Below are 24357 nucleotides of genomic sequence, written 5' to 3'. Positions count from 1 at the left end.
GCTTTTCAGCGGTTTTCGCTTTACAGTGGGGGTCCGGAACATAACCCGCCGTATGAGTGGGGCCCTACTATAATTTAATCTGAATTATTAAATATTTGTATATAGTTATAGGATTGTGGGATTGGTCTGGATAATATCTGTGACATCTCCCAGCCCCTATAATCCTGTGCCTGTAAAAGATGCAGTTTGTATGAGACGGACCTGCTGGACTACAGTTCCTTTCATAAGTTACTACTTCTGACCAAGCCTGTTCATTTGATGGGTTGATCTACATGCATAAAGGTGTGGTCCAGAGAAGTCCTGTTGCTAAGGGAACCCTTTCAGGAGAGAGTCTCTCCACCTCCCCACCTGCCTGGAGGCCCCCTCATTCTTGAGCCAAGAAGTTGTGTGTTAGTCTGAGGTGAAGCTGGAAAGACACAGGCTAGCCTTGTTCTCTGTGCTGCATCCAAAGCTATGGGGTTTGGGGAGTCCCCTAGAAACCTAATGGGGAAGCAAGATCTGTTGAACTGCTAATGCCAAGAACTCCTCCATATTACGCTCAGGTTGTATATATGTGTTAATAAACCATATATCCTAAAGACACCACAGTCTCCGCTGACCTTCATTCCAAGGAAACAAAACATGCATAAGCACAGGAACCCCTGGAAGTCTCACACCACTTGGAGACTGGGGTGTGAACAACAATATTTATAAGATTTCCTACCCGTCTTTCACCATATGGTCTCAGTTACAATGATAAAAAACAAGTACAACTATTCCAGCCAAAACAGAATTATAGATTCAGGAAAAGAGGGAGGTATCCCATAGCAAATACCTTAACTGTCAAAGGCAAAAGGTATTCTGTCTCAAAAACAAACAAAAAAATCTGATTCAGACCTTCTGGAGAGAAAAGGCTTGATAGGGAGATCTTGACCTCTCTTTCATTTCTACACCGGGGTGGGAAACCTGTGGCTCTCCAGCTTTTGCTGGACTACAACTCCCATCATCCCTGGCCATGCTGCCTGCGGCTGATGGGAGTCCAACATGTGAAGGGCTGAAGGGTCCCCACTCCTTGTCTAGACACACACACACACTCGGGGCCGGCCCCAGGCATGACTGGCCCTTGGGCACCAGCCTGTCCCGGGCCCATGGTGTTGTAGCCCAACAACTCCCCATACGGGTGGCATGGGGCTAATAAGCCTGCCCACATGCCCCACCTACATCTTGTGTAATATGAATGACGTGTGCATAGCATCAGCCCCTTAGGGAAGCCCCTGCTGCCATCTTGGGTGATGGCAGGCTTGCAGGCACAATGCGCATGGCATTCACACTGATGGGAGAGGTAGGTGGGGTGAGATGACGTGCTTATTGAAGTCCGCGCTGCCTGCATTGGGGGGTGCCTGAGAGCTCTCGCTCTCTCTGCAATCTGCAGTCTGCAGTAGGGTCGGGTTACAGGACCCAACACTGCCGTGGATCACGGAATGGGAGCACCACCCTACCACCCAAAGGAGGGGCCCTCCAGAGGCTCTCTGGGCTACACATACTTTTGGAAATTAATCTATGGCTAGTCAACGAAAGAGCAACTTGTGCACAAGATAGACAGAGGGCTCCTCTAGGTGTCTTTTCTATTGAGCATTCATGGTTATTTGTGCTCATGACAATATCAGGACGGTCACACGTGAGCCTGCTTTGAATACCATTTGGGTGAGTTTTGGGGCAGTCACACTGCTTCATTTCCAACCTGTACGGGTCCCGTAACTTCCTACTGAAATCCTGTAACTTTTTATACCACAAAACTTCTGGTTTTTCTGGTTGTTGTCTTCCACTGTAGCCCCTCCAGATGGCAATAAGGTGGTAGCATTTGGGAAGCACTGCAGAACAAACTAATAAAGCAGAGTAAATCCACTACAAACGCACTGTTGTTTTGTCAAGAATATATTGCAGAATACAGCCAAAATAAAACATCACTCTGGAGGGACATTAAGAGAATCAAGGCCACATCCACTTATCATCATCAGAATACATTTAAAGCACTCTTATACCTCTTTAAGAGCTCAAATAATTGTGGGAACTGTAGTTTGTTTATGGTGCCAAGAGTTGTTAGGAGACCCCTATTCCCCTCGCAGAGCTACAATTCCCACAATTGTTTAATGGTCAATTCCTCTTCCCAGGGAACTCTAGGAATTTTAGCTCTGTGAGGGGAATAAGGGGTCTCCTCACAACTCTCTGCACCCTTCACAAGCTATAGTTCCCAGTTTTGGAGGAAGCTAGGACTGTTTAAAATAGTCTCATAGTGCTTGAAATGTATGGTGCGGATGTGGCATGTTTTGTTCAGGCAAGCCTATCTAGTCAAGTAGACGCTGAAGTGTTTTAATTTGTTTTTCGCTATTGCTGATTTTAATTATATTTGAATTTTTTTTAATTCCTGTTTTTAACTCTGTCTTTTATTGGCAATTTTAATTTTTTTTGCTAGCTGTTTTATGTACAGTCATGCAGTATATACATTTTGTTAAATTAAATAAAATAAATAAATGGTCTGACTCTGTATAAGGCATCTACGTATGATCCTAGTTCTTGCTGAAGTGGTAAAGCTGTGATAGGGCTGTACCACTTCCGGCTCTGGGTGGGGCCTCATCTGACTGAATGGACCTCCACATAAAAAACACTCACACATAGAAAACGTAGGGGAAAGGATTCTTACTTAGCTTTCTCCCTGACATGCTAGTTCTCTACATGCAGTGGCTTTTTTAAAAAAACAAAAACCCTAAGGCCCAGTTAATCATGTGAAGCCTCCACTTGAACTCCAAAAGTGGTACAGTCTGTGTAAACTCTTCCTGTCTAGCTTCCCTGTCTCTCTCTTTTGAGGCGCTTGTGGGATTTTTCTGTGCCATGTGCCAAAATAACTTGGCCAGCCTTGGGCACTAGGCACCTAGGTTTGCATGTGGAGGGTGTTGCCATATGCTACTCCCCCTTTGGGCTGGCCCTGCCACAGGCTGTGAACTAATAGCCGTTCTTAACAACAAATACCGTGGTAGAGATTCTCCGACAACAACCTGCTTGCCTGCCAGCAGTGGGAACCTTGGCAAAAAGGCAGTACATCAATTCAGTCCAATAAATAAATACAGAAATAAAGTAACATTTCTGTAGCACGTGATAATATGTTTGACTAAAGGGCTTTATCCCTACCTCCTTCCACCTTGCTCCCTTAAAGTATTTGAGACGGATTTCTGCTGCCTCCTCTTGGGAACATAGAAAGCTGGTTTATATTGAGTCAAACCACTGGCCCATGCAGCTCAGTATTGTTTGACTGGTAGCGGCAATCCAGGGTTTCAGGGAGGGGACACTGCCAGCCCTCGCTGGAAGGTACAAAGCTGCCTTATACTAAGCCACGCCCTTGGTCCATTTAGCTCAGTAATGTCAACACTGACTGGCAGCAGCTTTCCAGGATTTCAGGCAGGGGTCTTTCCCAATGCTACCCGGAGATGGTAGGGATTGAACCTGCGTGCAAAGCAGATATTCTGCTATAAGGGACGGGGGGGGAGAAATCCGATTCAGTTCACATTTAAAGCTGAGTGTATCGAATTCACACTTTCCAAAACAAAAGGAGAACTGAAACACGTGGATCCTCCAAAATCCGCATTTACCTGACTGTTGCAATGCAGTTCCTCAACCAAACAGGAAATAAGAAATGGCTTGCAAAAGTGTGTACGTCAGTCAAAACTGCATACAAAATATCTGCTTATTAGGAGAAATAAAATGCTGAAGTATTTTTCATGCAGATTTTTTTTAAATTGTGAATTGCTACAAGAAATGTGGACAACGGAATTTAAGACTGGAAAAAATGAGAAACTGAGAGAACCAAAAGTGACAGATCCTTCCCTCCCTCTCCGCCCCTGAGCCAGGGCCCTTCCCCTTTCCACACCCAACAAAGGTGGAGACTCATTGTTTCCTCTTCCACTACAATGAAGCGTGACATTTCAGGCATGAGGAACAGCACCCCCTCCCCACCACCATTTATCCCAGGATAAAGCTTTCTCTCTCCCCCCACCCCTCCTCCCCAATTCTGGCCCTCTCACCAGCAGTCACAAGCTGCAGGATTCAGCGTACAAGACCCAGAGGCTGCTCCTGGCTCCTTCTCTAAGGCATCCAAAGGACATCCCTGCGAACAAGTGGGATCCTTACGGCCCCTGTTGCGTGTGGCTGTGGGCCACAGATTTCCCAACAAAGCTGCTGTCCCTCCAGCCAGCCAGCCCCTTGACCTCCCCGTATCAGACCCCCTTGAAAATGGGGATTGAGAAAAGTCATTGTGTGCAATGAATGCTGGGGCTTGCAGTCCTTCTGTTCACCCACCCCCACCCTTTCCCAACACAAAGGCTCATGGGAGTTGTGGTCTTTCCCTGCCTTTTAGCAAAAGAGTGCTCTCTGCCTTGACCATGGTGTGCATTCTCCCGTCGGAAAGAAACATCTGGATTCCCTCAAAAGCAACACAATTCTTTCCTTTCAATACAAAAACAGTAGGTCACTTACAATTTGTTTATAATTTGTTGTGGTCCTTTGTGCAAAACATGTGGGTTTTTTTTGGGGGGGGGTCCCTTTAAATTTATTTATTTACAATTTTCTGTACTCCTATCCTTTAATTTAAAAAAACACTCTCTAAGCCGTTTACATAAACAATATAAGATATTCATAAGGACAAAACAATGAAATCAAACTCAAAAACAAGCAGACTTATTAAAATGTACCAAAACACAGAGAAAAATCAGCACGTTAATAAAAAAAGTACATAATTATGTGTCTCATAAGAATGAAAGATTTGCCAGTTTCAGGTCTCGCTCATTTTTCCAATCTTAAATTCAGTTCTCCACATTTCTGCAGCCATCTGCATTTGAAAAAAATCCGAATGAAAATTCTTCAGCATGTCATTGTGAATTTTGCCTAATGAATACATTTTTGCCTGCACTTTTGACTAAGGTGCACATTTTTGCGAGCAATTTCCCCTAATATAATGCATTTAACATGTTATTTTGACTAATGTATTCATTTTTATTTACTGTCCCCAATCAATGCATTTTTGTAAGCGTTGGTTGGAGAACTACATCACAAAATTCAGATAAGTGTGAATTTCAAAGGATGACTGCGTTTCAGTTTTCGCATCTTTTTGGAAAGTACGAATTTGATAGATTCGGCTTTGAGTACAAACTGAATTTCATTTCTCCCCCATTCCTAATGTCTGGGTAGGCTTGCCTAAACAAAAAGGTTTTTAAGAAGGCATTGAAAACAGTACAACAAAGGAGCCTGACCATAATATCAATAAGCAGGGAGTTCCAAAGAACAGATGCTGACACCACATTAAAAATATTTTTCCTCGCAAATTTAGTTGGATTATACCCTAGTGTCCCAAGTCCATGCCATCTGACTGACAGGTGAAACAGGAATATGAGAGGAAGAAATTTAATTAAATATGAAACCCACATTTTTAGAATGTGTACAAATTACAGGTGCATCTTTATATGCAAGGTTAATTGACAGAGCAAGAAACAAATTTATTGTATAACCACCACATACAATGAAATTATGTGATAATTTATGAAGATTTATGGGCGTGTTGGCCTCCCTAGACCCTGTGGGACCTCATGCACCACTGACTTTATATGGCTGCCACTGTGGAAGGCAGTGGAGTAGGGAAGCTTCACCAGGGAGAATTTGCTTAGGGTCACCTGCATCCAGTTCTGGACACCACACTTTAAGGATGCAGACAAACTGGTACAGGTTCAGAGGAGAGCAATGAGGATGATCAGAGGACTGGAAGCAAAGCCCTATGAGCCAACTTTGGCTGATGCCTAGCTAAACTGGGATGAGGACCTTATGCTGGCATATCTCCAGGTTGGAGGACTTACATCAGTATAGCCCCGGCTGAGCCAGAGATCTGCCAGATCCTAACTCACTAATCTCTGTGAATTTGGGGTTTGGAATGCTTCCTTAGGGGATGCAGTGGAGGCCATATAACACACAGCTCTCTGATGGTTCAGAAGGTGTGGTTTTTGAACAAAACACTTCCTACGTCTGAGCAGCTATAGGATTTCTGTCCTTCGTCGATTTTCTGATGGCTCACAAGGCCTTGACGATGTGGAAAATGTTTCCCACACTCAGTGCATTTGTGGGGTTTGTCCCCCATGTGGATTTTCTGGTGAGAGTCACTGCTGGGAGAGGGGCGGAGGAGACAGAAAGGCAGGGTTCATTCTAGGGATGGGCAAATCTATCAATTTTGGTTTCTCTCAGTTTCTTCCCCCCCCCAATCTTAAATTCAGGGTTCATTCACACAGGAGCGGAACTTCATATTAAATACGCAGAATTTGCCATTACGATAGATTTGAAAGGTTCACTCTTCCTACCTTCCAATCCGCTGTTTTCCATTCACACTAGTCGGCGTTCCTCTGGAAAGGTTTAGTATCGCTGTTTCCTTGTGGCCCTGCTCCCAATTTACATATTTACTCCGTCTGGCTGCTCTACCTCCTGCCCCCAACCATTTCCGGAAGTTTGGCAGTTGAAAAGAAGTGGGGTCATCTGCCCCCCATTTCTCCAAGGTCCCTTTTTTTCAGAGCAAATTTTCCCCCTTGCCTTGAAAAAACAATTTGCAATCTCCATGAGTGTTCGGACTTCAAGGCTGAAGCCAGGAGAGTGCCTCCACGTTAAATTGACATGACACTGACTAGACCCCCCCTTCCCTTCTCCGATTATCATTCTCCGCTCCTTCTTTCTGTCTGTCAGTTTTCCTTCCTGACATATTCCTAGAAAAAACCCTTTCTTCCTTTTTTTAAAATTAGCTAGTCGGAGATAGATTTGTGTGTGTATGTGTGTGAGAGAAAGAGAGAGAGACAGAGACTGTGCCTCCTGTCACATCGCTGGTAATTGGCAGATAAAACGATCTTGCTTTGCAAGAGTTGCAGGATCGCCTTATGAATCTTATGAATTAACTTAGGAGAGAAAATATTTTTGCAGGACAGCCGCATGTGCATGTGAGCAATGGGGGGAACCCTTAAGGAATGGTCCAGGGCTAGGGAACATTGTGGTTTGGGGGAGATGTGGAGGTGGCTTGGGCTACCCCGGAGCTGTTCCTTTCCCCCTCCGCTGGGGTGGCAAACAGCAAACTGGAAGGGAAAAGCAGTGCCTTATGGCCTGAAGAAATGGTCACACAGTGCACAGGATTATTTTCTAATTATCTTGGGACAGTTGCTCCACGTGGAGCTAGAGCTGCCGCCACACGCTTGGCAGCCCAACACTCACTTCCTTCCTGCAGACTGGTGGCACTGTGCGGGAAAGTCACGGAGGTAGTTCAACTTCGCTTTTGCCAAGCCCGAGGGAGTTTGGGTGGAAAGAGTTTGAACCGTGCTGAAGTTCAAAAAAGAAAGAAAGAAAGAAAGAACAATGTCAGTGATAGTAGTAGTAAGCGCCAATAACAAATCACTTCCTCCCGTCGCTGGAGGACATATTGAGTCACAAGTGGCTGGTTAAGCCACTGGAAACAAAACAGAATTCATGGAGAGTTTAGTGGGTGGAGAAAGGAGAGTATCTGAAAGTGAAGATCCACCCACCCAGCAAAAAACATCGGAGCTAAGCGCCTACATGAAGGAATGCAGCGAAGCAGAGACTTTTTTCCTTCAATTTTCGCATTAGCAGCGAATTGGATTGATACAGATTTAAAGGGAAAAACTTCTTTATAGCTTCTCCTTGCCTGCAACATCATGTGAACTATGCAAATTATACAGGGATGCAAGTAGCATCAGTCTCACAGTAAGTCGCTGTGTGAACGAGCCCTCAGTTATCCAAATTTCCACATCAGTTTGCGATTTCATTAGGAAAAAATCCTCATGAAAATTCATCAGCCTTTTAGTGTATATTTGTCCTAATATATAAATTTTTGTATGCGATTTGGCCTACTGTCCATATTTTTGCAAGCAGTTTCCCCTAATGCAATACATTTTTATATATTATTTTCACTAATATATGCATTTTATGGACATTTTACCTCAGTATATGCATTTTTGTACACATTATTTGACTGGAGAACTGCACTACAAAATTCTGAGAAGTGCAAATTTTGAAAGATGGTTGTTTTTCAATTGTTGTGAATTGTTCCAGAATGTGCAAATGAGGTAGGTTTGCCTTGAAATGTTAAGTGAATCGAATTTCTTCTCCATCCCTATTCATGCCTAAGTATGAGAGTGAAAAAACATGAAAAAGAAAGGAGATGAAGGTAACATGAGGGCAAAATTAATTGAATACCCAGAATTCCCTGGGAAGAGAGATTGATTGTTAAACCACTCTGGGAATTGTAGCTCTGTGAGGGGAATGGGGTCTCCTCTCAACTCTTGGTACACTGATCCTCCTCTGGTATTTATCCTCATTGTTGAGGATTTCCAGTTAAGATAGGTGTGGGCCTCAGCGGGTTTGCTGTAGAGATCAGTACTGTAGCTATTTTGCTGTTTTCAATGGTGAGAAGGACATAATAGTAATCTTAGAAATAAGGAATACGCTCAGCTGATGTTTCTCTCTGTGCCAAATTAGACATAAAGGGATACTTTCCAGAATAGAAATTGGTTTAAAGATCTCAAGGCCTCGTAGGATAATGTTTAAGGTCTTATATACTTTAAGATGCTCTATAGTAAGTTGTCATTTTGTAATTTTCTCTTGTAAAAACACTGCATACCTTGGGTTGTTGTTATCCATCCATCTATTAAGTTTACATTTAATAGTATAAATGATAATCCACATATCCCTTTTCTTGATGTCCTTCCATCCAAAAATCCTGCCATCCAAAGCGTATAAAGAAAAACATTGTGTATAGCTTAGCTCTGAGAATCAAACTTATTTGCAACAGTGAGGATAAATACCAGAGAAGGATCAGTGAACTTAAAGAACACCTTCTGAGAGGGTATCCTCCACATATTATTGATTGCAACATCCACCGAGCCTCCATTCTGTCCAGAGAAAACCTCCTCCATCATAATGAGGTGTCAAAGAACAAAGAACAACGGATTCCATTTGTGGTAGATTTCCACCCAGCATCTCCTAACTATCACTGAGCAATCAGGGAGACCTACCCATTGCTAGTAAACTCTGAACATCTTTCTAGAGCCATCAACAAACCTCCTGTTGTAGCATTTTGCCAGCCTCCTAATTTACACAGACTGTTGGTGAGAGCTGTGCTTAAGCCACCTATCAGCAATCCTGGGTCTCATTCTTGTCACTCCAAACGCTGTATCACCTGTGTGTGCCTCAGGGAGACAGCTACTTTCAAAAGCACTAGGACAGGCAGAACATATTACATCAAACAGAACATCACCAGCAGGTCCTGCAATATAATTTATGTCATCGAATGCAAAAGGCCAGGATGTCATATCAAATACGTAGGAAAAACTACAACTGACCTACGCACATGCTTTAGAAACCAAAAATCAGCAATCTTGACCAAAGAAGTGGAGCAACCAGTTGCAAAACATTTCAACACTGAGGGCCACAGTCTGTTGGACTTTTCTATAACAGCTATAGAGATGCCAACAGATCCAGCAGCACTGACTGAGATACATACATATATATATATAGTGGAAACAGTTTCACAGCTTAGGGGCTGCGACAGAGAATGCCCTCTCCTGGGCCGCCACCACCCCTGAACTTCTGAGGGCAGTGGAAGTACCAAAAGGGAAGCCCTCTCTGCTGTTCTCAACACCGGAGAAGATCTGTAGGGAAGGAGGCATTTGGGACCTAACCTGTTTAAGGCTGAATGGAAGACTGGGAAAATAAGAAATGGGGAGAACCAAAACTGACAGATCCTTTCATCCCTAATAAGACTATCCGTGGCTACTAGCCATGATGGCTGTGTTCTACCTCCACTGTCATAGGCCGTATGCTTCTAAATGCTAGGTGCGAAGAAGCACAAGTGGAGAGAGGGCTGTTGCACACTGGTCTTGCTTATAAGCTTCCCACAGGTATGTGGATGGCCGCTGTGGAAAGAGGATGCTGGACCACAAAGGGCCTTTGTCTGATCCGGCACCCAGGCTCTTCTTGGATCCTTACGATTGTTCACAGAGCCTCGTATCTCTCAGAAACTTTCATAAAGCCTCCAGTGCTGAACCCCAAAGATTTTTGTCCTGAAGGACAGCCACCAAAGGCAAATTTGCAATGCCCAAGTCATCATGTTTATGAAAGAGAGGCTCCTTTTCATCCCTCAAACAATTTCACATTTATTGATTGATAAAAGCATTTCTATGCCGCCAATTCATACAGTGGCGATGTACAATAACTCATACAATAAAATATAAAACATCATAGAAACAATATAAAATAATCATTAAAATGACTGGCTAACCCAGAAAGTTTAAGCAGCTTCTCTACTTAAACAGGTCTTCAAGAGACATCTGAAAAGGTATAGCCTGAAACGGATTTTATTTTTCCCCCTTTTGAGTTTTACCTCTTTAGTCCCCTTCTAATATCACTCCTCTTGAATTGTTAACTGTATTTTATGTATTTTTAATGTAGTTTAATGTTTCATTGTGTTTTTATTTACTGTGCATGATTGTATTGTGAGCCGCCCTGAGGGCCCCATTGTGGGGTAGAAGGGCAGGATAGAAATATTTTAAATAAAACAAATAAATAAATAAAAGCAAAAGCAAAGTTGCCTGCCAAATCTCTGCCACGAGAGTGTTTCACGTCATGGGACCGGCGACACTAAGTGCCTGACTTCTCATGGAGGCCAGTTGGGCTTTTGTAACATGGGAGCCAACTGACAGCAGTTCTCCAGATGATCACAGTGACCAAGCTGGGATATAACAGATGACCTGACCACAAACTTATTTATTTATTTATTTATTACATTTATATCCCACTTTTCTTCCAAGGAGCTGAACAAACATGGTTCTTATCCTCCCAATTTTATCCTCACAACAATCCTGTGAGGTAGGTTAGGCTGAAAGACAGTGGCTAGCCCAGGGTCATCCAGTGAGCTTCACGGCAGAGCGGGGATTTGAACCCTGGTCTTCCAGGCCCCGGTCTGACACTCCAACCACTACACCACACTAGCTCTAATTCACAAAGATCATTGCCGGTCCTCCCAGCCTTTTGCAAATTGCTCCTAAGAGCACAATGCCCTGTCAAGATTCCAAACAGACTGAGTTGTTGCAGCTTGGAAATCTTCTATTGATGGACGAAAGATAGTGAGATTCTTCCAGGAGTTTTAACAGTGTTGCAAGGCCACAAATGTGTGTTTGTGTTATGTGCCTTCAAGGCAATTACAACTTATGGCAACCCTATGAATCAGCGACCACCAGTAGCATCTGTCATGAACAGCCCTGTTCATATCTTGTAAGTTCAGGTCTGTGGCTTCCTTTATGAAATAAATCCATTTCTTGTTTGGCCTTCCTCTTTTTCTACTCCCTGCTGTTTTTTCCAGCATTATTATCTTTTCTAATGAATCATGTCTTCTCATTATGTGTCCAAAGTATGATAACCTCAGTTTCATCATTGTAGATTCTAGTGATAGTTTTGGTTTAATTTGTTCTAACACCCAATTGGAGGAGAGCTTTGCACATACCATGGACTGCGAAAAAGACAAGTATTATATGTTCTGCTTATAGATTAAACAAATAGGGTGATAAAATACACCCCGTCTCCCACCCTCTCTAAAGGGGAACCAGTCGGTTTCTCCATTAAAGTCCTCTTATTGCCACCTACTGGCCATAGTGTTATTGCACTTCACTTATGATCATTCATAGAACCTTGTGTCTTTCAAAAACTTCCATAAAGTCTCTTAAAACAGAACCCCCCAAAAAGATTTTTGTAATTCAAGTGTCTTTGCTGGCTAAATTCTGCAGCTATAACTGCATACAGGGAGATGTCTATGCTGACTCTTTGAGAAGATGAGGCTGGACTAAGTATAGAAAGTTTCCCAAGACCCTCCTCTCTACCAACCAATCCTCAGCCTCAATCTCCCAGTCTCAGCCAATCAGACTTCATCACTGCAAAGCAGCACCCCGGAAGCCCCAAGATATTGCTGGGAAGTGTAGTTTTTCTTTTCCTTCCTTTCCAGATACAAAGGAATCTGGGCATTGTAGTCTTTGCCTTCCTCATCATTGACTTAAAAGACTTACTTACCTTCCTAGAGAGGCCACAAGGCACGGAGGAGGAAGAAGAAGCAGAAGAAGCATCACTTCCGGGCTTGCACCCCTACTGTGGGAAAGTGGCCGTTGTATTTCCCACGGGCACAGGATGAACAGCTCCAGTGGGGCTGGTGAGTTGAGAATGGTTTTGAGTTAAAAGGGTGTGGGGGAAGGCAGAGGTGATAAATACAGGGTTGTACCACTTCATACTGCAATTGGGGGCATTCACATGGCTGGGTGTTTTTCCATGCAAAGAAATAAATCCCTGCACAGAGAAAACTAGCAGGTCAGGAAGAAAAGTTAGTTTAGGATCCTTGTTCCTAGATTTTTTTTTTGAAGGGAGGAATGTTTCTTCTAGTCTGAAGCATAGAATTATGGAATCATAGAACGGTAGAGTTGGAAGGGTCATATAAGGCCATTGAGTCCAACCCCTTGCTCAATGCAGAAATCAAACTTATAGCATACCCAACAGGTGGCTGTCCAGCTGCCTCTTGAAGGCCTCCAGTGCTGGAGAGCCCACCATCTCCCGAGGTCATTCGTTTCATTGTCATACTGCTCTAACAGCAATTTTTCTCTGAAGTTCTGTCAATATCTGGCTTCCTGCAACTTAAGCCTATTATTCCATGTCCTGCACTCTGGGATGTTTGAGAAGAGTTCCTGCCCTCCACTGTGTGGCAACCTTTCAAGTACTTGAAGAGTGCTATCATATCTCCCCTCAGTCTTCTCTTCTCCAGGCTAAACATGCCCAGTTCTTTCAGTCTCTCCTCATAGGGCTTTGTTTCCAGTCCCCTGATCATCCTTGTTGCCCTCCTCTGAACTTGTTCCTGTTTGTCTGCATCCTAACCTTCTTAAAGTTGCAGTGCCCAGAACTGGATGCAGAACTCAAGATGAGGCCTAACCAGTGCAGAACAGAGGGGAACTAGTAGTTCATGCGATTTGGAAACTATACTTCTGTTATTGCAGCCTTTTTTTGCAGACGTATTGTACTGTTGGCTCATATTCAGCTTGTAATCAACAACAATTCCAAGATTCTTCTTGCATGTAGTATTGCTGAGCCAAGTATTACAACACAGCGATCCCACCTGCGGTCTTCCAATCTGGCGTTTTGTTTTTCCAGGAGTATTCTGCACCATGTCAATAATGGTGCATTAATGGTGGATTTATACTGGACCATCCACACACCATTCCTCTTTATTAGTTGTCATCTTTTGAACTGATCCCAATTTTGTGATGCAGTTCTCCAACCAAACAATGTTTACAAATAAAAAACTATGCATAAAAATGAATATATTAGTAAAAATAACACACAAAAATGCATTAACAGGAGAAATTGCTTGGGGAAAATGGGTACATTAGTCAAGACTACATTCAAAAATGTGCTTATAGGAGAAATGCACACTAACAGTGCTGAAGAATTTTCATGAGAAGTCGTTGTTTTTTTAGTTCCAAATTGCTGCAGAAATGTGGAGAACTGAATTTTAGATTGGAAAAATGAGAAACTGAAAAAACCAAAACTGACAGATCTTTCCATCTCTGGCTCCGATCCTTCCTCTCCTAAAAGATTATGAGAGTGTTGGAGAGGACAGGACTGCAGAAGAGAGGGGAGGCCTTGCACGAGAAGAAGAGACTGGGGCTTTACCAGGAAGATCCCAAGAGAACATTTCCTTGCTTCCTGAGACCAGTGAGTAATAATTCTAAGCTGACTAATTTACCTGACATCAGTAGTGTAGCGGCAAATTCAAAAGTGCAGGGTTCCTTCATGATAGTTGCAGCCCACCACCACCCTTTTTGCTGCTGGGTTGAAAATGAGATCCTTGTTAATGCCTTCTCTCACAAAAACAGACGTCCCTAGCAGCCAATAAGCATGAAAGAGAGGAGAGTTAGCTACTGAAAAGAGTCTTCTCAGTGGCTAACTCACCTACTTTTATTCTGACTGGCTCCAATCAGCAGGAAAGGACAAGGAAGCATGTTAGAGGACTTTTCTCAGTGGCTAACACATTCCCTTTTCATACTGATTAGCTCATAGGATGTTGGAGACATAGGCACTCTCTCTGTTGGGACCCTGCTCCCAAAAAAGTAAGGGGACTAAGGCCCTCTGAGGCCTGGATGACTACATCCCTGCCTGACGTGAATCATGCCTTGTTTATAGGACTATGTTGTCTCCTAGATTGGAACAGCAGAGGCACACCACTTTCACAACTGCACTGGGAAAACAAAAAGTACTACTACTGGCCCAGACTTACAAGAACTACATCGCTGCTATCCTAATGCTCATCTTAATTTTTAATGTTGTAACGCTTGTCATGAACCTGTAATGGTCATGAGTTATTAAAAATCTAATAGCAATACTTGGCTTCAGTAAGGGACTCTGGGAGACGGTTACAGTTGGAAAAGACAAGCCTTTGACAATTTGCAAATCTGAGTTTCACTTCCCAGCTGAAGATGGTTAGAGAAGCCTTAACAAGCTGCACCTGTTTATCTTTGCTGATTAGCAAGTGCCTGGTACCCAAGGTCATCCTTGGCCTGTACAGTTGGAAAACACAGTTGGGAGGGGGGCCTGAAGGCGCGAAAATGTGAGAAACATCGAGAAGAAAGTTACATCAGCCAATTCCTGATTGGTCAATTAATTTTGGACCGTTAGGATCCTTTTCCCTTAAGTATAGGGCTAGAGACCCATAGCCTTTGTTCTCTGTTCTCTGCCTATGGTGACTGGCACCAGAGTTCCAAACCGTTCTGCCTTATGGTTCCAGGGGTTGCTTATGGGAAGGCAACCTATGTCTGGTTCCATTGCTTTATGTTGAACATCCATCTCTCTTAGGAGAGGTGCCACGCAACCAACTACCTCGTGTGTAAGTAGTTAGGTGAGTTAGTTTGTTATTTTCTTGTTGTGTGTATGAATTCTCTTGTAAGAACCTAAACCCCTGTTGGGTGAATGGTCTTAAAGGATTACTTGCTGCTATATGTTATGTGCACTTATATATCTTAATAAAGCTACTTCTATTTAACCTGGTGTGTTCAATTGAGAGAAGGGGTGGTTCTGGATTCAGTACCTTGACCAATCTCAGTCACTAACTACCAAAGAAGGTTAAGAAGTTAAAGGCTTGGATTTTAAGTGTTAAACCAGAGGTGCCTGGCAAGGAGTGTAACTGTGACTCTTGCCTTTTAGGACCTTGGTTTTATATATCTTCTGGGCTCAGAGATCCCCTGGCTCTGAGTGGACCAGTATACAGGGGTGGTGGCAGCCTACCTTCTACCTTGCAGGGTTGTTGTGAGCGTACACAGCCTTGGCAAGGGTGAAGTAATAGCTTTTTGGTTCCAGTCTCATTTCCCTAAGGGTGGGGGTCTGAGTCTGATGCATGAACCCAGTACCTTGAGGGTCTGGGGGTCATGACAACGCTCATCTGAATTTTTCAACAGTAAAGGTTTGCAAAGAAACCTGTCAAATGGTTTTGACAGGTTAAACCCAATGTTGGCTGGCACCCATTGGCACTGGCGGGGTGGAAAGCAGGGAGGCCAACAGTAGGTGGAGCCAGAGCCAATGACAGGTGGAGCCAAAGACATCTAGTTTTGCTCTTCTTGCTCAGTTCCTCTTTGCGCTGGCTCAGCATCTCCAACATTGAGCATGTCTCCTTAAACATGTCAACATTAGACTGGATGCCGAGATTGGACATCCACCCACCCCTTGTGTTCTGAACAGATGGAAAGACCTTCCCTCTATGAGCAAGCATGACCACCATAATACACCTTGGTTTACTCAAACCTTGGGCCTGATGAAACGACAGCTAGAGCGATGATGGAGAAAAACTCAGTCCGCTTCCGACTGAACACAGGCTAGAGCTCATTTTCCAGCCTATCATGTGGCGGTGATGGCAGCGAAGAAAGTGCACTTCTTTGCCACTATTGCGTCTGCTCAGTGTCGTCCGGTGATGCTTTTCCGGGTGGTCCAGGGTCTTTTGGCCTCTGGCCCTACATTAGACTCTGAGCCCTCAATCGCTCGCTGTGACATGTTTGCGAGGCACTTTGCAGATAAAATTGCTTGCATTCGGACTGACTTGGACTCCTCATTAACTACATTTGTGCCAGATGTCCCTGAAACTTCCTCTGGTTATTTTTCTATGGATACTTTTCAGTTTGTAAAGCCTGAGGATGTGGACAGGATTCTGGGAGAATTGAGGGCCACTGCTTGTTCCCTTGACCCTTGCCCATCCTGGTTAATCAAATCTGCCAGAGAGGGAGTGGCTGACTGGTTGGCATATTTAATTAACACCTCCCTAAGGGAAGGTTCTATGCCAACATTGTTGAAGGAAGCTATGATAAGACCTTTGTTAAAAAAGCCTTCATTAGACCCTGCGGATCTTAACAACTTCCACCCAGTCTTTAATCTCCCCTTTTTGGGCAAGGTGATTGAGAGGGCAGTGGCTGCTCAGCTCCAAGTTTTCCTGGATGAATCGGACTATATAGACCCTTTCCAATCAGGCTTCAGGTCTGGTCATGGGACAGAGACTGCCTTGGTCGCCCTGCTTGATGACAGACAAGGGGAGTGCATCCCTGTTGGTGCTGCTGGACCTCTCAGTGGCCTTCGATACAATCGACCATGGTATCCTTCTGGGCCGTCAAGCTGGGATGGGATTGGGAGGCACTGTTTTACAGTGGCTCTAGTCCTACCTGACAGACAGGACCCAGAAAGTGGTGCTGGGAGACTACTGCTCGACCCCCTGGCCATTGGCCTGTGGGGTACCGCAAGGTTCCATTCTATCTCCCATGCTCTTTAACATTTATATGAAACCTCTGGGAGAGGTCATCAGGAGATTTGGAGTACAATGTCATCAATATGCTGATGACACTCAGCTCTATCTCTCCCTACCACCTGATTGCAGGGAGGGAGTGCTCATCCTAAACCGGTGCCTGGAGGCTGTGAAGGGCTGGATGTGGGCTAACAAACTGAAACTTAATCCAGACAAGACGGAACTACTGCCAGTCAAGGGAAAAACTGCAACCTGTTCTGGATGGGGTTGCACTCCCCTTGAAGGAGCAGGTCCGCAGTTTGCGAGTCCTCCTGGATCCTGCCCTGCTGCTTGATATCAGGTGGCTGCAGTAGCCAGGAGTGCTTTTGGCCAACTCAAACTGGTCTACCAGCTGCGTCCGTTCCTGGAGGCAGTTGACTTAGCCACAGTGACACATGCATTGGTGACACTCTATGTGGGGCTGCCTTTGAAAACGGTTCGGAAATTGCAGTTGGTTCAAAATGCAGCAGCCAGAATGTTAACTGGAGCACAGCGCAGGGAGCATATCACCCCTGTGCTTTATCGACTCCACTGGCTCCCAATTTGTTTCCGGGCCCAATTCAAAGTGCTGGTATTGACCTTTAAAGCCCTAAACAGCCTTGGACCAATATACCTGAGGGACCACTTACGCCCATATGTACCTGCCTGGGATTTAAGATCATCTGCCTCTGGTCTCCTCTACGTGCCTGGAATAAAAGATGTTAGGCATGCGGGAGAGAGCTTCTTCAGCTGTGGCCCCCAAGCTTTGGAATACCCTACCCCAAGAAGTCCGCTCTGCTTCCTCCCTCTTGGTTTTCCGGATACTTCTGAAAACGATCTTGTTCCGGAGGGCCTTTGGGAGGGACTGAAGGTAGAGCCTGAAGCTGATTTTATGCCTTCTGCGTTAAATTTTACCTTTGTAATTCCTTTAGTACCACTCCATATATATATGTATTTATGTGTGTGTGTGTATATATATATATTATTTTATTTATTTTAATTGTATTTTATGTATTTTAATTTATTTTAACGTTTTTGTGATTTTACTGTTTATAATTTTATTATGTACGTGTTAAATTTTATTTTTGTAAGCCACCCTGAGTGCCCTATTATAGGGCAGCAGGGCGGGATAGAAATATTTTAAAATAAATAAATAAATAAATAAATATAGTTCCCTCTAATTCCCATTGATGGAGGGGAATGACTGGTGGGAGGAAATACACCATTTTGTGGTCCTGTCTCTTTTTCTGCTCTTTTAAAAGTGGCAGCCATTTTGTGTTATTCCACACTCTCACAGTGGCCATTTTGTGTTATTCCACACTAGGGTTGGGGGAGGAATTAGATTCAGTTCACATTTAAAGCTGAATTTATCAAATTCGCATTTTTTGAAACAATGTGAGAACTGAAATACAGCCAACCTTCAAAACTCATACTTATCCAAATTTTGTGATGCAGTTCTCCAACCAAGCAATGTTTACAAAAATACACAAATTAGGGGAAAGTGTGCACCAAATGAATATACTGTATTGGTGAAAATCACATACAAAAATGCATTATATTAGGATACATTGCTTGCAAAAAGGTTACATTAGTCGAAACTGCATACAAAAATGTGTTCATTGGGAGAAATTCACACTAAAATGCTGAAGAATTTTCATGAGGTTTTTTTTTAAAGAAATGCAAAATGCTTCAGAAATGTGGAGAACTGAATTTCAGATTAGAAAAATGAGAAACTCAGAGAACTGAAATTAACAGATCATTCCATGCCTATTCCACATTCCCACAGCAACCATTTTGTGATTAGCGACCACAGCACTTTCTCAAAATCTCAAATGTGTCCACTGGCCCAAAAGGGTTGGCGACCCTTTTATGTAGCTCAGGAGTTGGGAGACTTTGGGTATCTAGATGTTTCTGAACTACAACTCCCATCAGCCCTAGCAAGCATGGCCAGTAGCCAGGGATCATGGGAGCTGTAGTTCACCAACATCTAGAGAACCAAAGGTTCCCCACACCTGATATAATATATACTTGCATCCTAGCAGAGTTCGTATCAGTCAGCCCTGCCCTCTACCCAATTCCTATTATCTGCAAGAAACTCAAGTATAGCATTCTCTCTCTACTTTCTGTTTTCCTTTTTCAATTGATACTCAGTATTCTGTGGCTACTGGGCATGCCCAGTCCCCATCAGGCTGTTTTTTAAGTAATACTTTTATTAACTTTTTAATTAATTTTTTAAACAGTGGTGGGGAACTTGTGACCCTTCTCCAGATCTTGTTGGACTCCAACTCCCATGAGCCTCACCCAGCACAGCCAGTAGCTGGGGATGTTGAGAGCTGTAGTTCAGCGACATCTGGAGGGCAACAGGTTTCCCCACCCCTCTTTTAAAACATATATTTATTTTAAACGTATGAATGAGTTTGATTTCTGCCCTGTTGCACTCCTATTTGTTCCTTGCTGTCTTAAAACATTGCTTTCTCACTATATACAAGCAGATGACATTTGGGAGAAGAAGGAGGAGGAAAGAACATCTGGGATGGTGCCGGAAAGGGCTGAGAAGATTAGGAGCCCAGATGAGCCACAAAGGCAAGATGGAGATCGCACAGAGAACAGGCGGAAGGAATCCTCTCCTTTTCAGAGTGGAGATTTCCCAGATGTTCAGCAAACCATAAACATTGGAGACAATAAGAACAAATGTACCACATGTGGGAAGGTATTCAGGGATGACTCAAACCTTAAGCGACATCAGAGAACCCACACAGGAGAAAAACCATATCAATGTCTGTACTGTGGGAAGAGTTTCAGTCGGAACACAAACCTTGCTTCACATCACAGAACCCACACAGGGGAGAAACCGTATATGTGTTCAGTTTGTAGCAAGACTTTCTGTGATAAGTCAAGTCTTAACCGACATCAGAGAACCCATACAGGGGAGAGACCGTATGAGTGTGATGAGTGTGGGAAAAGCTTCGATCTGAGCCAGTCTCTTATTAGCCACCAGAGAACCCATACGGGAGAGAGACCGTATAGATGCTCAGAATGTGGGAAAACTTTCAACCGGAGTCAGAATCTCCATAGCCACCAGAAAATTCACACGGGAGAGAAACGGCATAAGTGCTCAGAATGTGGGAAAAGTTTCAGTCGCAGCCAGAATCTTACTAGGCATCAGAGTAGCCACACAGAAGATAAATTGTATAAGTGCTACGAGTGTGGGAAAAGTTTCCATCTCAACCAGTCCCTTATAAGCCATCAGAGAATTCACACAGGAGAGAAACCATATAACTGCTCTCAGTGCGGAAAAAGCTTCAACCGGAGCCAGAACCTTATTAGTCACCAGAGAATCCACACTGGAGAAAAACAGTACAAATGTTCAGAATGTGGGAAAAGCTTCAACTGGAGCCAAGATCTCCTCCGTCATCAGAGGATCCACACAGGAGAGCAACCGTATCACTGTTCTGAATGTGGGGAGCGCTTCAATCGGAGAGAGAACCTTATTAGACACATGAGAATACATCTGGGAGAGACTACTTAAGTTACAAAGAGTGTGGGGAAACCTTCAGCAGGAGCCAGTCCCTTAACATTCATCAAAGAATCCACATGAGAATTTTTTTAAAAAAAAATCTAGCATGGAGACTATTTCCCTTTTTATTTTGCCTTCGTATTTTCTTTAAAAGTTTTGATAATATCACAAAAAAGGCATATTGTACCACATGTTTGTAACTGAAGCATTCTTATTTTAATCTCTGCAAAGTAGATTGCAGTAAAGCCAAATTTAAATGAATAGGAAAATGGATGGAGAAAGGGCCACACAACTAGTTCTGCAAGGCCAAGGGGATTTGAGGCTTGTGTTCTGAGGGAGCTTTCATAGGAACATACGACGCTGCCTTGTACCGAGACAGATCATTGATCCATCTACTTCAGTAACGTCTACAATGACTGACAGTGGATCTCCAGGATTTCAGGCAGGGAGTCTCTCCCAACCCTACCTGGAGATGCCGGAGATTGAACCTGAGGCCTTCTGCATGCAAAGCAGATGCTCTAGCACTGAGTTATGGCCCTTTGTATAAGCAGCTTACGATACAGCAAAACTGTGTCTGTGTGTGTGCATGCCTGTGTAAAGGAAAAAGTCAAAAATCCTATATGGTGATGATGGTACACCCTTGCAAATAGACCCACAAAACTTACTAGCCTATTTTTTAATTATTATTATTATTATTTGATTTATATCCCGCCCTTCCTCCCAACAGGAGCCCAGGGCGGCAAACAGAAACACTAAAAACACATTAAAACATCATAAAAAGACCTTAAAATACATAATAATAAAAAAATGTTTTTAATGTTGTTTTGTTATAATAATAATAATAATAATAATAATAATAATAAACCTGCTAGGGACTGTGAGAAGAAAAATGGAGAGGTCCACCACTCATCCAGCAGCCTGTTGCATTTCTGTGCTGGGTGCAGAGGAGGGACAGAGTTCCCCCCAGCCCACCTTTACCAGTCCCACCCACTAGTCTGTATGGAATTCCTTGTCGCCTATGGCTACCAGGCTAGAGATGAAATACAAGGCTATAATAGTAAATAATCAATTCCCACACAGTAACTGTGCTACAACATGTAGAGATGCCTGTTGGTTTATTTCAAATTCATCCTGTCCTTCCTCCTCAGGATGAGGCCCATGGACTCTCCCTTCCTCTCCATTTTATCTTCACCGCAACCTTGTCGAGTACATAAGCCTGAGAGAGTTCCCCCTGTGAGCTTCACAGCTGAATGATTTGAACTAAAGCCTTGCTGGTCCTAATCTGACACATTGGTCACATCCACACCATATATTGCAAGCATTATGATACCACTTTTAACAGTCATGGCTTCCCCCAAAGAATCCTGGGAACTGCAGTTTATTCAGGGTGCTGAGAGTTCTTAGGAGACCCCTATGCCCTTCACAGAGCTGCAATTCCCAGAGTTGCATGGAAAGAGGGGCTTCCCCCCTTTCTTTGGTATGATGCTGCTTTTAATGTAGTACAAGGGCTGCAAACACTTACGGGAAAACTTATGGGGCTAGCATGGCAGCAGTGAGCAGGGCCAGAGGCAAATGTGGGTGAAGCAAGAGATATCATTCTTACCTTTGTATAAGAGGCTTCATTCCAGACATGCAGAAGGCAAGAGATTTACACACACGCACATGCATACCTTCCCTGTAGGCAAGAAAAAAGCATCCCAGGTCACAGACACATTCCAGCCAAGTCAAAGCACCCAGTCAGAGCTTGGAAAAGTTACTTTTTTTGAACTACAACTCCCATCAGCCCAATCCAGTGGCCATGCTGGCTGGGGCTGATGGGAGCTGTAGTTCAAAAAAGTAACTTTTCCAAGCTCTGCACCCAGTAATGTCTACATGGACTTGCAGTGGCTTTCCAGGGTTTCAGACTCAGGGGTGTCTCCCAGCCCTACCCGGAGATGCCAGGGATTGAATCTGAGACCATGTGCATGCAAAACAGATGCTCTACCACTGAGCTATGGCCCTTCTGGAGCAAGGGCTGTGAGGGTATTGGCCTAGAGAGAAGAGGTGTGGCTTGGGAAGGGGGCATGGCTTAGTGGAAGTCCCAAGGGAGATATAGAAAGGTCAGAAGGGCCAGAGGTTCTCTGCTCCTGTATTATGCCATACTTGTTCTATGTTGTTGTTATTATATTCCTTCAAGTCGATTACAACTTATGGCGACCCTATGAATCTTTTTTTGATATATTCATAGGGTTTTCATGGTAAGAGGTATTCAGAGGTGGTTTACCACTGCCTTCCTCTAAGCCTACAGCACCTGGTATTCCCAAGCGGTTTCCCATCCAAGTACTAACAAGGGCTGACCCTGTTTAGTTTATTTCTATGGTGTCACTCCTGGCCATCCCACCTCAAAAAGGATACTGTAGAGTTGCAAAAGCTTCACAAAAAGGCAACTAAAATGATCAAGGGAACTCCCCAATAAGGAAAGATAACATCTGGACTTTTTAGTTTAGAAAAAAAAGGCAAGTAAGCAGGAGACATGATAGAGGTATATAAGATTATGTATGGTGCACAAGAACTGGACAGGCATCTCTCATAACACTAGAACTCGTGGACAAGGCTGGCACCAAAGGGCAGCCAGGTGGGGCTCTGGCCAAGGGCCCCACAGCCTACAGGGGCCCCTGAAGGGCCCCTCGTTAGGGTGGGGGAGTAGCACTCCCCTTCCATGATCGCAGGGAGGGAGCTGCCAGCCAGCTCACTTGCTCACCGGCCCACACCTGCTCGCTTGCCCTCCCTCCGCCCACTTGCTAGCTATCTCCCTCCTTCCTGCCTGCTCGCTTCCCTGTCCGCTCTCTTTCACTCGCTCGCCCGCCATCCCACCCGCTCACCCACTGTTCCCTCCCGCCCACTAGGTAGGTAGGTATGTGGGGCGTGCGTGCATGTGCCAGGGCAGGCTGGTGCCCAAGGGCCCTGGCATGCCTGGTGCCAGCCCTGTAGTGGACATCCAATGAAGTTGAACACTGGAAGATTCAAGAGAGACAAAAGGAAGGACTTCTTCACACAGTGCAGAAAGGAGATTGCAGAGAAGCTAAATGAATTCTTTGCATCTGTCTTCACAGTGGAAGATATAGGGCAGATCCCTGAACCTGAACTAACATTTGCAGGAAGGGATTCTGAGGAACTGAGACAAATAGTGGTAATGAGAGAGGAAGTTCTAAGCTTAATGGACAATATAAAAACTGACAAATCACCGGGCCCGGATGGCATCCACCCGAGAGTTCTCAAAGAACTCAAAGGTGAAATTGCTGATCTGCTAACTAAAATATGTAACTTGTCCCTTGGGTCCTCCTCCGTGCCTGAGGACTGGAAAGTGGCAAATGTAACGCCAATCTTCAAAAAGGGATCCAGAGGGGATCCCGGAAATTACAGGCCAGTTAGCTTAACTTCTGTCCCTGGAAAACTGGTAGAAAGTATTATTAAAGCTAGATTAACTAAGCACATAGAAGAACAAGCCTTGCTGAAGCAGAGCCAGCATGGCTTCTGCAAGGGAAAGTCCTGTCTCAGTAACCTATTAGAATTCTTTGAGAGTGTCAACAAGCATATAGATAGAGGTGATCCAGTGGACATAGTGTACTTAGACTTTCAAAAAGCGTTTGACAAGGTACCTCACCAAAGGCTTCTGAGGAAGCTTAGCAGTCATGGAATAAGAGGAGAGGTCCTCTTGTGGATAAGAAATTGGTTAAGAAGCAGAAAGCAGAGAGTAGGAATAAACGGACAGTTCTCCCAATGGAGGGCTGTAGAAAGTGGAGTCCCTCAAGGATCGGTATTGGGACCTGTACTTTTCAACTTGTTCATTAATGACCTAGAATTAGGAGTGAGCAGTGAAGTGGCCAAGTTTGCTGACGACACTAAATTGTTCAGGGTTGTTAAAACAAAAAGGGATTGCGAAGAGCTCCAAAAAGACCTCTCCAAA

General features: G+C 44.0%; 2 protein-coding genes across 10 annotated transcripts in view; one reads left to right on the top strand and one right to left on the bottom strand.

Moving 5' to 3' along the window:
- LOC133381232 (gastrula zinc finger protein XlCGF26.1-like) overlaps positions 1-24357 on the bottom strand; it is a 43910-nt gene that overhangs the window by 16404 nt on the left and 3149 nt on the right. For 3 of the 6 annotated variants that reach the window (XR_009761645.1, XM_061620034.1, XM_061620038.1), the window contains exons 2-3: positions 22015-22086; positions 7264-7368 (exon numbers count right to left, since the gene is read on the bottom strand). Coding sequence is in view for 3 of the 6 variants with exons in the window: in XM_061620034.1 (XP_061476018.1) it covers positions 7264-7368; positions 22015-22079 (170 nt within the window). In the remaining 3 variants the exon portion in view is untranslated. Of the gene's footprint in view, positions 1-4055; positions 4278-7263; positions 7369-12126; positions 12204-22014; positions 22087-24357 lie in introns of those variants that run through there. The other 3 variants (XM_061620035.1, XM_061620036.1, XM_061620037.1) reach the window with 3 other exon arrangements.
- On the top strand, positions 12110-21127 carry LOC133381260 (zinc finger protein 239-like). Of its 4 annotated transcripts, none has more exons than XM_061620143.1 (3): positions 12110-12262; positions 13693-13812; positions 19384-21127. In XM_061620143.1, the coding sequence occupies exons 1-3, from the start codon at positions 12241-12243 to the stop codon at positions 20421-20423; spliced, it is 1182 nt and encodes a 393-aa protein (XP_061476127.1). In that variant the 5' UTR covers positions 12110-12240; the 3' UTR covers positions 20424-21127. The 4 variants fall into 4 exon arrangements, with proteins under 4 accessions (XP_061476127.1, XP_061476128.1, XP_061476130.1 ...); XM_061620144.1 differs by having other exon boundaries at positions 12111-12262; positions 19387-21125; XM_061620146.1 differs by lacking the exon at positions 13693-13812 and having other exon boundaries at positions 12111-12262; positions 19387-21126.

The sequence above is a fragment of the Rhineura floridana genome, chromosome 3 (assembly GCF_030035675.1).
Source record: "Rhineura floridana isolate rRhiFlo1 chromosome 3, rRhiFlo1.hap2, whole genome shotgun sequence".
NCBI lineage: Eukaryota > Metazoa > Chordata > Lepidosauria > Squamata > Rhineuridae > Rhineura > Rhineura floridana.
This window is presented reverse-complemented; position numbering and strand designations above follow the sequence as displayed.

Bases quoted from the DNA above. Each gene is read 5' to 3' on its own strand.
- LOC133381260 (XM_061620143.1), top strand. From the start codon at position 12,241: ATGAACAGCTCCAGTGGGGCTG. The intron at 12,263-13,692 runs GTGAGTTGAGAA...CTCTCCTAAAAG, and splicing joins GAACAGCTCCAGTGGGGCTG to ATTATGAGAGTGTTGGAGAG. The intron at 13,813-19,383 runs GTGAGTAATAAT...ACTATATACAAG, and splicing joins TTCCTTGCTTCCTGAGACCA to CAGATGACATTTGGGAGAAG.